This window comes from Onychostruthus taczanowskii, unplaced genomic scaffold (assembly GCF_017590055.1).
Source record: "Onychostruthus taczanowskii isolate IOZ18803 unplaced genomic scaffold, ASM1759005v1 scaffold22, whole genome shotgun sequence".
Taxonomy (NCBI): domain Eukaryota; kingdom Metazoa; phylum Chordata; class Aves; order Passeriformes; family Passeridae; genus Onychostruthus; species Onychostruthus taczanowskii.
The window spans coordinates 6437015-6451443 of NW_024499462.1; the positions used below are offsets into that span (position 1 = coordinate 6437015).

General features: G+C 37.8%; 1 protein-coding gene across 3 annotated transcripts in view; it reads left to right on the forward strand.

Annotated features, from left to right (window-relative positions):
• Positions 1–14429, forward strand: part of PARG (poly(ADP-ribose) glycohydrolase) — a 60818-nt gene that overhangs the window by 2127 nt on the left and 44262 nt on the right. Inside the window, exons 2-8 of one of the 3 annotated variants that reach the window (XM_041404697.1) lie at positions 778–848; positions 1245–1311; positions 3569–4543; positions 5545–5731; positions 6828–6950; positions 7648–7731; positions 8814–8888. In XM_041404697.1, the coding sequence (XP_041260631.1) occupies positions 785–848; positions 1245–1311; positions 3569–4543; positions 5545–5731; positions 6828–6950; positions 7648–7731; positions 8814–8888 (1575 nt within the window). In that variant the 5' untranslated portion in view covers positions 778–784. The remainder of the gene's footprint in view (positions 1–777; positions 849–1244; positions 1312–3568; positions 4544–5544; positions 5732–6827; positions 6951–7647; positions 7732–8813; positions 8889–14429) is intronic. The other 2 variants (XM_041404698.1, XM_041404696.1) reach the window with 2 other exon arrangements.

Consider the following 14429-nt stretch of genomic DNA (forward strand, 5'->3'; position numbering starts at 1 on the left):
AATGTCAGGGAAAGTGTTTATGAAACAATGTCTCTTAAGTAACCTATGGCCTCAGCCATCTTTGATACAAGTGACACAACCTCCATTTGCAGAAGGCTGCTGAGACTTCCCATGCTCTGAATCAGAAGAGTATGATTTACTGCTTTTGAAGTTCTGCAAGCATGATTTACTGCTTTTGAAGTTCTACAAAACTGTTGTTCCAGTGAGGCACTCCAGCTGTTCCTTACCCAGCTGCAAGCAGCGAGCAAACACCTCGCACAGGCAGCAGTACCAGGGAGATGCTTTCGCTTGGCAAATGGAAAGAAAGGGAATTGAAGCTAGTTGCCAAATTTGCAGAATATCTTTAAATAACAACAGCAAAACTAAATATCCCTTATACTAATAAAGACTATTTTCCAGTTTTGAAAGAATTGCTTTGAATTTTTTCTTCTCATTCCCCCCAAGTCTCTGCATAATTAATTCACGTGTTGCTGTTCTATTGAAACCTTGTGTGAGCTGCAGCAACACACAAATAAGACTGGAACTGTGTTGTTGGTAGTAAATCTAAAGAAATTGTGTCCTTCATTTTGTTGCTTTTTAGGGGAGTAAGTATTGAAAAGCTTTTCAAACTGTTTATGGGTGGAGGAGAAAGGAAAAAGTCCTTTTCTGAGAGCTTGTCACTTATAGGGTGTCCTGTGCTTACACTGAGCTTTATGTTTCACAGTATGCCACATACAAATAAAGTTCTTGGATGGGCCCTCAAAGATGCCTTGTTGTTTGTTCTTTTTTGATTTTAAGTTATGTCATGTTGCCTCTTCATTCCAAACTTCAGCAGAAGCTTTTGGGGCTCACTGTGGTGGTGAGTAAAGGTAATGATGAGAGCTAGAAACTTCAAGTTACTTTGTTCTTTTCTTTGAATTCTGCACATTCACTGTTTATTTTTAACCTTTTAACTATATTTTAGAAAAAGGTTGAATGAAACAAATCCCACCACACACCTGGTGTGTGTGGTGGGATTTGTTTCATTGCCTGGAATTCATAAAGATTATTATAACACCTACTGCTGCTGACTGATGCAAACTAAATATTGCATCACGTGTAGTTTTAATACTGCTAATGTCTGGATGCTCCCTATAGTAGAGATGCTAATGAGGGCTTAGTTGGAGGTGTTTTTATCTTCACCCAGTACAAGTTATCTTTTTCATACACAATGTTGTTGCAGTTTTGTCATGTTTCCTGTAGTAACGGTGAACTGTGGTTTTCAGTTTGTAAACAGCGGACAATTACCAGTTGGTTGGAGAAAAAAGGACCCAAGACAACGGAGTCCAAAAGGTAAAAAGCACAACCTAAGCTTGTTCAAAAGGTGCGTTCTTTGAGGGGGCTTGGTGGGAGCTAGAAGTGCAGGTTGCCAGTGCAGCTGGCTAAATGGAGGCATCCCCATTTCTGCTGCTTTCCTTACCTTGGCACATCCTCTTGATCACTACACACAGCTAACTAGTCCCCCACCCATCCTTGCTAAACACCCAAGCCCAGACCTGTTGCTGACATAGATTCCTGAAGCATGTCACTGTTTAGGTGAATAAATACATCTGCTCCTGCAAAGCAAAAGATGGGAACCTGGAGCAAGGAAAGGCCAAGTGGGAGTGTTGCTTCCAGTAGCAGCCAAACACTTGATGAATTTAGTTGTAATATCAGACTCTGTCTTTGGTCAAGTTCTGCTTTCGTTTTTCTTTGACGTAGGGCACTAGCAGTTGCAGATTTGCACTGGTAGTCTTAACCAACTCTCAGTTGTTAATTTACAGACAGAAATCTGTTTTGGTTTGTCTCATTGGACTGCAGTTGTAGTTTAAACATGTGCTGTTTGGTTTAATTACAGTTGGAATTTACAGGTGCTCAAATGTGTATTGAAGCTTATTTTATGAAAGATGTTACAAATTTCTGCTGCTGAATGATACCAGGTAAAGTTTGATATTTTTGACTAATGTGGTCTATCAGGAGCAGTGATTGCATGGCTGCCTTAAAGTTATACTCAAAGAATTTAGCTGTCTGGTGCAGAGGAATATCAGATATTATTTTTCTGTAGTTGCAGTTGTAAATGTGCTGGTTTATTTTTCTTTGGTGCTTGCTAATAAATAGAGATCCAAGTCCATAGCAGTGCTAAAAATTCTCTTTAGAGTATTGCTCTTCTATGTCCTTCTCCATCCCTGCTGACAGATTAGAGCCTAGGCAACTTTAGGAAGCAGATTTGTTGTGTAAACATTTCATGTGCCTTTCTATTGCAGTTTACATCACAATTTTAATTTAAGTTTGTGTTAGATTTAATTTCTCAAGTTGGCAATAGATATTGTCAGTACCTTTAAAGATTAATTGAGCTGGCAGCAGTATCATAACTCGTTTTTGTTCATCAAAATTTTTAGGAATAAGTGCATACATGGGAAGTTAAATTATGGTGAAATAAAGCCCTCTAAAATCCTTTTGTTTTCAAATAATCATCCTGTGGATGCACTTCCAAGTTATCATCTCTCCTTATCCTGAGTGGTCTTGTAGAAGAGGATCTGTTAGCATTCATGGAGAAAGTTAATGCCTTCAGGAATCTATAGTTTATTAAAAGGTCCAGTGGCTGAATTCAGGATGGTGTGGTAATTGTGTATTTTCTTAGTCAGTGTTAATGGGAATCTGGGCAGTGACCAGACATAGAGAGTTTAGTGTGCTCAGTTTGCATTGGGAGTATACAGTTCTGTAACCATACGTTCAGGAGAAGACATTGTTCAGAGTGGTGTATTCATCAAGACCAGTCAGGTTTTTTTTTTAAATATTCATGTGTCCTCTAAGCAATTTTCTTTATCAATACACTGACACATAAATTATGTGACACATAAAGTACATAGATATGAAATGACTTTCTCACCTCTGGTCATACAAAACTCAGTTCATTTCCCTGTGTTATCATTAGGACATATTTATATCCTGCCCTGCCTTACATGAAGACAGATCAAGTTATTTTTCTCTTAAAAACCTCCTTATTTAATGCATCTTTTAATTTTTATTATCAGTTTGAGATATATTTTACACTTGAGCTTTTCTATGGAGTTTTTTTGAAGTCATGGGCTGTTTATAAAAGTAAGGAAGTAATAGGAGACTATGGACTGCTGTGGCCTCTTCTTTGATGAATTTGTAGCTCTGAGGGAATGGCCATAAAACCATTGATTTCCTTGCTCATTGTATTTAATGGATAAAAATGAAAGTTATGGAGGACTTTATCACAACTTCTAGGGTTTTTGTCATCTGGAGAAAATAATAACCTCATAATGTTTAGATTTGAAGATAAGGATAATGAATGACTGGAATAGATTCCTGAGGTAAGCAGCTGATTGACCATCCTTTGGAGCCTTTCAATGGGAATAGGTTGCTAGTGAGCTACAGTCCACAGTGCAGTAAAACCTGTTGCTCCTGGTAGTGTTCACTTACAGAGTAGAATGAATAAAAATCTGTGCTTTCTGTTGTTTGTTTATCATTGTTCCTTAAAATAATATGCACAGAAATTTCATTTGGAAATAAGACATTGAATTCCCTTACTTCTTTTCCACAGCTTGCACAGCAAAATTAATAACAATACTGAAGCACATCCTAAGATGACTTCCATTAAAAAAGAGAACTTTTGTGAGCATGATGTGAAAAAGCTAGAGAATACTTGTCAGCAAAATAATGCAAAAATATCTGTGGAAGTTGGTGCAAAGCAAGTAAATTTGCCTCAGACAGGCAGCATGTGTAACTGGGAGGCTGAGGAAAAAGATGCAGTCTTAGATACAGATCCTGTGAAGGGGCTACAGTCTGCAGACCTCTTTAAAAATGCCAACATTGATCAGATGCACAAAACTGGCAAGCAGAGAGGCTGTGAAGAAAGCAGTGCCACTTGGACTCAGAGGAAGTTATCAGCAGGCCGGGCTTCAAAAACAGGAAATTCAAAACCTTCAAAAGACACCGAGACGGATGGACAGGTGGCTTCATGCAATTCACAGAAGCCGAAGAGTTGCAATTCTGTCTGTTTAATGGGTGAGCAAGAGGAAGGGGATGTAGTTCCAGAAAGTCCACTTTCAGATGCTGGTTGTGATGCCTGTATATCTGATCTTGGAGGTCCTGGGAAACTGAGCAAATGTCAGAGCAGTTCAGGGGACTCACCTGCTTTTGAGAAAGAAAGTGAACCAGAGTCACCAATGGATGTGGATAATTCTAAAAATAGCTGCCATGGGTCAGAGGCTGATGAAGAAACAAGTCCATTTCTGGATGAACGAGAGGAGATTCATATGTCAAAACCCATAAACAAATGTTTTAGAATTCAATATGGGGATGCTGAATTGGAGTCAAGGAAATCACGTTTTTCTGCCAAGGGCTGTGGAAGCTTTGAGGAAGTAGATAATTCTGTTAAAGAGGACACTCTGCATACAAAGGCACCTGGGATCTCTCCTGCTCCATCATCAGAATGCAAAGGTGCAAAACAGGGTGTGAAGAGAGACTCCAAAATCACTTCTCACTTCATGAGGATACCTAAAGTTGAGGAGAAAAGGTAGCGTTCTGTGTGCCTCTTCATCTAATTTTTTCTTGCTTGGAAATTTCCTCCTTGGTGATAGAGTTTCAGAGGCTGGTATTGTATAAAAAGTTTTGCAAAATATATTTTAGGATACAAAGACAACTGAAGTAAGATTGAAATAACTTCTTTTTAATGGGGCTGTTTGTGGGGTTTCTGAAGGATATGTTTGTCCAGTGCAATTCTTAGAATTCCTATTAGTTTGATCTGTCAAAAATAGTGAATCTGTTTTGTTGAACTGTCAGTGCTTTTGACGCTTTAATTGAAATAGACATGGGAAAATGCACTTTTGAGAGCAGTTGTAGAGATGTTTGGGGTTTTTTTATTGATGTTTTTGGGTGGGTTTTTTTGGTTTGTTTTGTTTGGCTCTATTCATAATTTGGGAGAGAGAAGGACTGGTGATTATGCTGCAGCAATGGAAACAGGAGCCCTGAGCATGACACAGGATTCTGCATGCCAGGTGTTGGGGAAGGACAAAAGGATAATCTCTGCTCGAAGTCCTTAGATTTCAGTGGGAGCTGAGAAAGTGAGTAAGTGTCTAAGGAGTGAACAGAAACAAAAGAAGTCTGTATTTTGGTATAACATCAATTATTTGACTTGACTCAAGTCCTTTGGGTAGGGCAAGAAAGTAGTTTTGCACATCTTTACTGGGGCATGGTCCACGGATAAACAGATCCTGTTGGGAAGGAGCATGGCTCTGCAGAGGAATACCCTGCTTTGCTAACCCACTGCAGTTCTGGGAAGGGTTTTGTCAGCCTCTAGAGAGAAGTGTTTTGGTAGACATGAACTTGTGTGTCTTGGTGCAGGGAAGGTTGGTAGGGGTGGGAGTTCTCCCCAAATAAAGCTTTGGCCTGAGGCTGCAGCAAAGGCTGGCAAATAAACTGACAGCTATCATTGTAACCCTGGGCTGGAAGTTTGTGTATTTGCCTATCAATTTTTTCTGCGGAAATAAAATATTTCAATGCATTGTATTTTAACAGCAGGAAAGAAAAGTGTGAATTCAAACCCCAGAGGCCAGGAAGGAAGGTTGCTAAATATACACCACCTCCTCTGCCAACCAACAAGAAATGGTTTGGAACCCCGATTGAAGAGATGAGAAGGATGCCGGCGTGTGGGGCCCGTCTGCCTCACCTGCGCCCCTCGGCCAGCCACACCGTGACCGTCAGGGTACAGTCATGCACTGCCTGGCCTCCAGCCAAACTTCTGCCTCTAGGGCTCAGTCCTACGACATGCCGCCTGTCTTGCCACTCCTTGCAAGTGGGGCAGCTGATTTCCTGAAAATTGGCTCTTCTGGTGCATACAATTAGGATAGTAAGATCCAGAGGAAGCATAATAATGGTTTTGCTGCCTTGGTCTTGTTAGGGGCAAGTATTTTTGTTTTTTGGGAGGTTGTGAGTGCTTCCTTGACTGAGTTGTAAAGTTTGAGAATTTAGATATGTATACAAGTAAAATTGGTACTTCCAACATTTTCATGCTATGTTTTCATTTTCATGTGATTCTGGTTTGGGTTCAAGACATAAAATAGGCTCAAGATAGTTAAGATATGGAAAAGACAAGGAATGGAGCAGAGTTTCTTGCAATTTTACCAATGCATTTTAGATCAAATCTGATGAGTTTTGCTTTAATCCTTTGGAGTAGTATGCAATCCAATTATTGTTGAAACAAAATGTGACCAGAAAACTATGGGGTGATGGATAAATCCCTACCTAAAGAAAGGTACATTGAGTTGAAATGCTTATTCAGAGAGTTAGTGTTGCTAGAGGGCTGAATAGCAAATTAAGTCTTTAAGAATGTGGTGTTCTTTTTTTTACTTTTCTGATGTCCTGTGGAGTAAATATGAGACATTTCTCTAGCTATAATGATTCCTCATCCCTTTTGTGTTAGGTGAAAAGTACAATTTCTGCACATAACTATGGCTACATTTGTAACTACATTTTGAAACTACTTGGATGAAAATATATAGATACTTAAATTGATAAATGAGGAAATCTTTAGCTGGTGATTGGAGATATAGTAATTGAATATATTGCCTTTATTTGACTGTGTTAAGGTGGCATTATTTTCAAAAAGTATAATGTAAGATTAACACATGGATTTTTTTCTGAGTAGCTATCATGTGGTCAGTTTGTAGCTTTTCCCTTTCCAAACAGGATGGCTGTAGATGAGAGCTTTTTAAGTTGTGTTTTTGCTTACTTTTTATTTCTTCCACTTAAAAACTTTGAAATAGACTGATTTTTTTTCCCCCTGTCCTTCTGTGTTACAGGTAGATCTTCTGAGGGAAGGAGAGGTACCTAAACCTTTTCCAACTCACTACAAAGATTTGTGGGACAACAAGCATGTTAAAATGCCCTGCTCAGAACAAAATTTATACCCTGTAGAGGATGAGGTAAGATTGTGTGATCACAGTTGTGTGATCAAATAAATTGTTTCCACATAGATGAGTTTTCAGTTTAGTGCATTTGCTCAATTGTCAGACTGACTATGGCATTAGAAAATCAAGTCTGAAAAACTGGATTTTGGGTCATGATGCTTCAGACAGAGCAGATTTTTTTTCCTGGTAATTATTTTACTTAGCCAATAATTTGATGATTATATATATATATTTCTATATTTACATGGAGTGTAAACTTGAACTCCTTGTAAATTATATTTTTATTTACTTACATATTTGTGTATTTTGTGTGTGTGAAGCAATTTGCAATTTCAACAGTGAATGAATTTGTAAGCACATTTTGATTGCAATACTTTGTCAGATATTGATGATAGTGAGGTGTATCTGACTGTTCTGCTAAAACAATTGCAGAGATTAACCCTGCATGCTTTGTTGGTCGGGTATTGTCACTCCTTGAGACTTAAACATACCCACTGAAATACTTCAGACTAGGGTGAATATAATCAGCAAGTGTGTCCTGTAGTAAAAACTCTATAATGATTATTGATACTAGACTCAGAAACAAAGAATTCTTATAGCCTCTATCAAATACACTCAGTCTTTTCACTTAACAATTTCACATATGACAGTAAATGTGTCTTTATGTATTGAATAACTTTATTTGACTTTGTTTTGTGCTTTTACTTTAAAGAATGGAGATAGAACTGCTGGAAGTCGATGGGAACTAATCCAAACTGCCTTACTTAACAAATTTACCTGCTCACATGATTTGAAGGTAAGCCTGTCAGTTTGAGATCAAGTCTATATGATATAAGACATTCAGGTTGTCTGTATACTGCCAGTGATTCTGGCTTGATTCTATTTGCTTAATGACTTAGAAAAAGAAACTATGAAAAAGTCTCTGCTGTTCAAGGGACTTCCTAAAGAATGAAGATTCTTAATGAGTACTAAGTGTTGCCAGTGAATTTATTCAGATTACTTAAATGAATTGCCATTTTTAAGTCTGTAGAAGACTGTGTTTGTCCAGCAGTATATGTTAGTCTGTGGTAAACATAGCATGAGGGTTTTGTGTAGCCAGATGGTTGGGGATGCACAGGTGGGAGAGTTGGAAATAGTAACTCTTCGCATCAGTTCACTCCACTGAAATCACAATTCAAGCTGCTGACAAAAATCTGTAGATTTTGGAGAGTAATGCTCTTTTGATAACTCTTACAGTTACGTTGGCACAAAGTCTTACAGTAACATGAATATTGATTTGGAGCAGCTTATGCTTTTTTGGTGAAGAATCATGTAATTTAGGTTATACCTGAAAGGCAGGGAAAGAGGAAGATGCAAAAGCTATAGATAAAATTTAAATGAACAAATAGACCTTCCCCAGTAACTGAGGAGACTTCCCTTGATGTTATTTTATTTGGTATTTTTTTCTTGTGAATTTTTAAGGGTGGTGTTGTTGTAAAGGGTCTATTTAATTTGCTGTGGTTCTGATTTTTTGAGTTCCTAAACTGGTACAACTTCTGCTATATTGCTTTTATGCCTTAAATAGCTTTTATTAGTACTGTTAACAAGAGCAAGCATGGGATGGGGAACATTTATGTTGTTTTTTGGGAGATGTGCCTTATTTTGTGTTAGGAGAAAAAACTCCATACACTGAAGCTTATTCATTGCTAAACCCAAACCAGTGAGTTCAGTATCAAGGATTTTCTCTATATTGAAAGAGCAAATTAAGTGTTCTGGAGTTTGGTAGGCTCTGTGGCAGGTTTTAGCCAACAGATGGTGCTGTTTCTTCAACAAGGAAATTCCCTAAAACGGTTTTCTGCCATTAATAATTAGCTCTGTTTTGTTGTGCTTCTTCCTTAGGAGGCCATATTGAGGTACAATGTTGCTTATTCCAAGAAATGGGACTTCACAGCTCTTACTGACTTCTGTGAGAAGGTAAAACAAGTTGATTTAAAATAGGAAGAAAAGTAATATGAAAGTCACTATTTTGCCTATATGTCTCAATGCTTTTGGCTTTATTTCCATTTTCAAGAGTAACTGTTTCCAGTTGTCAGCTATCTAAGTGAGCAGCATTTAGCTGGTAACTTCAGCTGAAACAATAATTATACTTTATAAACTGACTTAATTTTAAATTTTGTATATGTAATTTGGGTTCTTCAGTAATATCTAAGCTTTTTGAAGGTAAGGTGAGTAATGCCCTTTTCCTGTTTTATGACAACCAGATTTATTAAGAAATCGTGTTAATATTTCCAGTGTAATGTTTTTTGGTTTAAACAGTGATAGTTTTTTTTTTTTTTTTTTTTTTTTTGTAAAACTTTAATGTTATATTGCAGTGGTGTTTGCTTTGCTGGTATAGCAGGAAAATTTTGGTATTTGGTGAGGTGTGGATTTAAATTATAGAGCCTTTGAAAGACTGGGATGGGTTTTATAGTTTCAAGTATTAGGTAATAGTACTTTCATGGAGAGGTTGGAAAAGAGAAATGAATAGTAGATCTCAAATACAAGTTGGACTAATATTAATGTACATCCTCATTGACAATTAGAAACTATGTTAATGAAAGATTTAATGAGATGCTGTAGAAATTGTATTTTTCTTCAATACTTCAGAAGTACTTTTAAAGCACACATATTTGTTTTCTTGGGAGGGGCTTGCTGACCTCTGTGAAGACTCAGTGGAAACTAAATTTGATTTGAAGTGAATTTTGGTTGTTATGTATGTGAATAGATGTCTGCTGAGGCCATGTGATCAGAGGAGCTGTTCTGTTCTCTCTGTTGCCTGTCTCCATTGCGTGTGGGGACAGCTCGTTCACAGAAGGAATTTTCTTTTGCATGCAGCACAGTATTATTATTACTGATGAAAGGCACCTATAAAAATCCTGGTGGTATCATACTTGCAAGCCATGAGAGCTGCTGTGCTCACCCATCTTGCAGATTTACTGCTCCCCCCTCTGATCTCTGTGGTGGCTGACATGGCTCCATGGTAGAGGCTGTGGACAGTCAGTCTCTGCTCCTATTGACTCTCCTGCTAAGCAAAATTAACTTGGCCTGTTCATTTCACTCGTGTGTTACTGAAGTATGCATACCTAAATTAGAATGTTTTAAAGTATGAGTGCTGTTCAGTTAAAAATCTGACTCATGAACGTAACAGATTTGCATCATATTGCTACAAGCACAACTGAGCTTGTCCTGATGTGTTCACAGTGTGCATTTGGGATTTTGGAAACTCTGGGTGATTAGATTCAGAGATCATCAACCAGAGAGCGTAAGTAATATCAGCTGTCTCGAGAGGAGAGGGAACAATAGGGAAATAAACTGGGGATCAGGCATCAATCTTTCATAAGGATGAAAAGGAATTTCTGTATGTTGGTTAAAAGGAGAGCTGGCCTGAGTAATCAGCCCAAAGGGAGTGGCAGCAGCTCAACAGAAGGACATGTGGTCACAAATATATATTAAAAGAAAAAGATTAAAACAGAATCTGTGGTTGTCAGATATGTACTTATATCATTGGGCACTATTGACTTTCTGTGCCTGCTTAACCAAGGATTTTGAAGTCTGATTTAGAAGGGAGCTCTGTAAATTTAGTGGTGCCTGTTTTGAGGATTATTCAGGTACTACTTCAGTAGGTCTGTGTTTGGTTATAAAGTGCCTTTTGTTATTTTATCTTCTCATCATGGGCACAGCTCACCTCATCTATTAATCTTAAGCACTGTCATATCAGTCTTGCTTTGATTCCTATTTTAGGTAGTTCTTTGCAAGTTATGCTATCAAAATATGCATTATTTTTTAACACTACTTTGTAAGATTCAAGTGAATTTTCTTATCATAACAATAATTACCAGTTTATTTGGCTTAGGTTTATTTTCCCTTAAGATGAAAGCACTCTCAGCTTTCCTAACTAATAGGAAATAAATATCATGTATGTGAGCCAAGATTTTTTTCAGGAACAGCTCAGCCTGCAAGTTCTGCAGTTTGGTCAAAGTGTTGTCAGAAGAGGGAGCCCTCACACTTTTCAAAAGATTCTCTTGAATGTCAGTTAATGTGTGGAAGTATAATTCCTGTTTGTACAGTGAGGCAAATTGGGATGTTTGGATTCCTTTCTGTTTCTTTTGACAGTTTCATAGAACTTGTATAAGAACATGGAACTTGTTCATAGAACAGTGTGTGTAAAGATCTTGTGGCTGTTTACTTCAGACATCTGACTCTTTTGCTATTCTCTACAGAATTTCCACGGTGTTGTATTAATTTGTTTTGCCATCTGTCTGTTGATATTGGCATACATGCTTAAGACTTTTTTAATTATTACTTAGTGGATGAAAGTTATTAGCGCTAATATTTTTCTTTGTGCATGCAAAATTCTTGTCACTTGGAAGTCATCCTCGCATCTGTTTTCCCAGAACTTACCTAGAAGCCAGGAAAGAGTAAGCAACAAGCAGAAAAGAAAATGTGAGCAAACCACTATGGATGGAGCTGTATTGGAACCCACAGTCTGTTATAGATGAGCTTTATTTCTGGGAATGGTGATGGGCTGGGTATTAATTACATGCTTTTGCTCAACAGGCCTATGTACTGTAGTATTTATTTTTCTTTCTTCTAGATTTACCATTCCACTTCCAGGCAAAACCAAGTTATTTTTCTTTTTCTCAAGTGTGTGAAATAAAAAGTTTGGTTAGGTCATTCAGGACTTAGGCCTTAGACTAATCTGTGACAACAGCAACTTGATCTAAAGGGAATAGTAGGGCTCTATCATTTAAGAGAATCATATGGTCTGCTGCTTTAGATTGGGCCTCCTTGTGCTGCACATGCTTTGTTTTTATTATATTGCCTTAAAGTCTCTTAGAGCTTAGCATAATTCTTGTCAATGAACTCTTCCTATGATTGCTTGCCTCTGTCCTGCCCTTTCAGGAACAGAGGAGTGTTTAAATCTGAAAATGGCATAGGGCAAAGATTGAGTTTAGGTACATTTGTGTGGCATAGGCAATGATTGTCTCTGAGCTGCTGCAGCTGGTCTGACAAAGGGATCACAATACCTCTTGCAGGTTCAGTACAGTGGATCCATAACTATATTTTGTTTGTCTGGAGTCTTTGGTCATCTTGGTGGAAAGTTTAGGAAATGGACAAGATACAGGGAGAGGAGTCAGGAGTGATGCAAAGGTATGTAATAGTTTCCATATGAGAAATGTTTAAGTAAGTTAGGATCATTTCACCTTTTCTTCTCAGTTGAGGGACACGAGTAATGGGTATAACAGTGCTGTCCAAAAGAAATGTAAGAGAGGGTGAAGAGGAAATGGCTGTCCATTCTTCTAGTACAGCAGTTAAGGGACACCAGATGGGTGTTCTTAGCAGGTAAGGGTTTCAACACCAGACAAAAGTAGTTACTGAGTTACTGAATGCTGTGGAACCCCTTGTCGGGGGAGCTAGAGGATGCTACGGCCTTGCATCAGGTTTTAAAGGAATTTGGAGAAATTGCTCTTAGAAGGATCTCATTGACACCCTCAGAGATCTTTCGGTGGACTCTGGGAATTTCTGATACTGATTACTGCAAATTAGGAAGTGCTGCTGATTACTTGTGCTTCTTGCTGTTAGACTTTCCTAGGAATCCTTTGCTGCTGTGCTTTCATTCTATTGTTGTTCTGTTGTACATGGAACTATTGTCCATTTTTACGTTCTTATGGCTTGGCTGGGTTGAAGCTGAGGGTTGAGACAAGTGGCCTTGTCATGCAGGGTCTGTTGTTGCATAGTGTGCAATATGAGATGTTGCTGACAGAAAGGTATGGCATCTATACAATAGACTCTTCTAAGAGGCAAGAATACTAAAGGTCATTGACATTTTAAATGCTTGAATCACTTAAGGCACTTTTGCCTTTCAAAATTTGCTTTTCCAGGCTCTCTTTAAACCCTTGGTGCCTACTTGACTCAAGTAGGAATTCTTAGAGGGGATATGATATCAGTATCTTTACAAAGACACTCTCCACTGTGTAATACTCAGTTTGCAACTGTTAGATTTGCTTCTAGTATAGAGAAGACTGTGTCTGTGTCTGTAGTGCCTGTGTATGGATGCCCTGTGGTCTTTTTGTCTTTTGGGAAAGCTGTTGAAGCCAGTCTGTCTATTTAATGGCCAGTAATTGCATATTTGCTGTTAATTCCCATGTAAATTCAGCATTAAGGAAATCTTATTACAAAAGAAGCTGTATAACTTTTACCTTTGGATTTTTGTATGAGATTAAAAGAAAAATTATAGTGGTGTCTAAAAAGACCAGTCTCTTCCCTTCTTTATACTTAATTACAGAGAAGAACCTTCAGCATGAGGGAAGAATTTACTAGACCACTTTCTCTGTCCTCTTTCTCCTTCTCCAATCAAGCGTGAGGTCACTGGCTTTAGCCTCCAAACTGACTGTTAGCAGCTGGGTTTTTTTGGGGCACAAACCTCAGCTTATTCCAAAATCTGATAAAAAGCCGTGAGGCAAGAAAACAAACTCACGTGTCAAACTGAAGGAATATATTGCTATTTTTCTACTCCCTTTAAAAATAGGTGTCTTAGAATTAGAGCTTTTGTAATTTGTAATTAGTTTTGATACAAGATTAGAAAAGGAGTTCCATTTCTCACTTATTTCCACTAAAACTTACATGATGGATACTACTGCATGCTGGATCCTTTTAGAAGTCCTGAACAGCTGGCATGTGAGACTATTACCATCTGCTTTTACATGCAAGTCTCTATTTGTAAGTTTTTAGAACTTCACTTAATGTCTTTTTAACATTTTCCATAAATGTAGTTTAAAAACACATAAATTAAGTAATAAGATAAATATGTAAAGAAGTTGATCTATAGATACAACTCTTTCTATTTTCCACAAATACCACACATCCATATTATATATGTTTTGATCTTCCAAAAGTCTGGTTTCCTTTTCTTGCAAAATTGAAGTTAATTCTTGTACTAGAAATTGGTTTTTGTTTTCACAAATTCTTGCCATTTTAGTTTTGGCTTAGCAGTATTTATATGGGCATGTGCACACACACTTGCTAAAATACCACTTTTTCTACTGCAGGTGTTGTGTGCAGATTCCAGAGTATAAGAGAATATTCTGAAAGTGAGGAGTGATGGAGCTTATTACAATGAGTCTTGTTAGTCAATGCTTTGCACTTAAGAATAATTAAAGTAAGTAGAAGAACACTAATGTATTTCACTGGAACACCGTAGCACATGTGTGTTGCTGATTGTGGTGCAAATCTGTAAAACCTGGGATAATATCTGCAGAATGTGCTTAGTGCAGTTTTTGGCCAAAGTGTAGCTTCTCATTTAAATGTATGCCACTACCTGGCATACTGGTGTGTTTGGGCTGAATTTGCTACTTTCAGAAAACGTCAGATACAAGTAACTGAGTTACAATAGAGCATACTAAATGATAGAGAACTGAGCAAAAAAAATTAGGCATGCAAATATTGGCAGTGTTTCTGCTTCCTCTCTAAGAATTG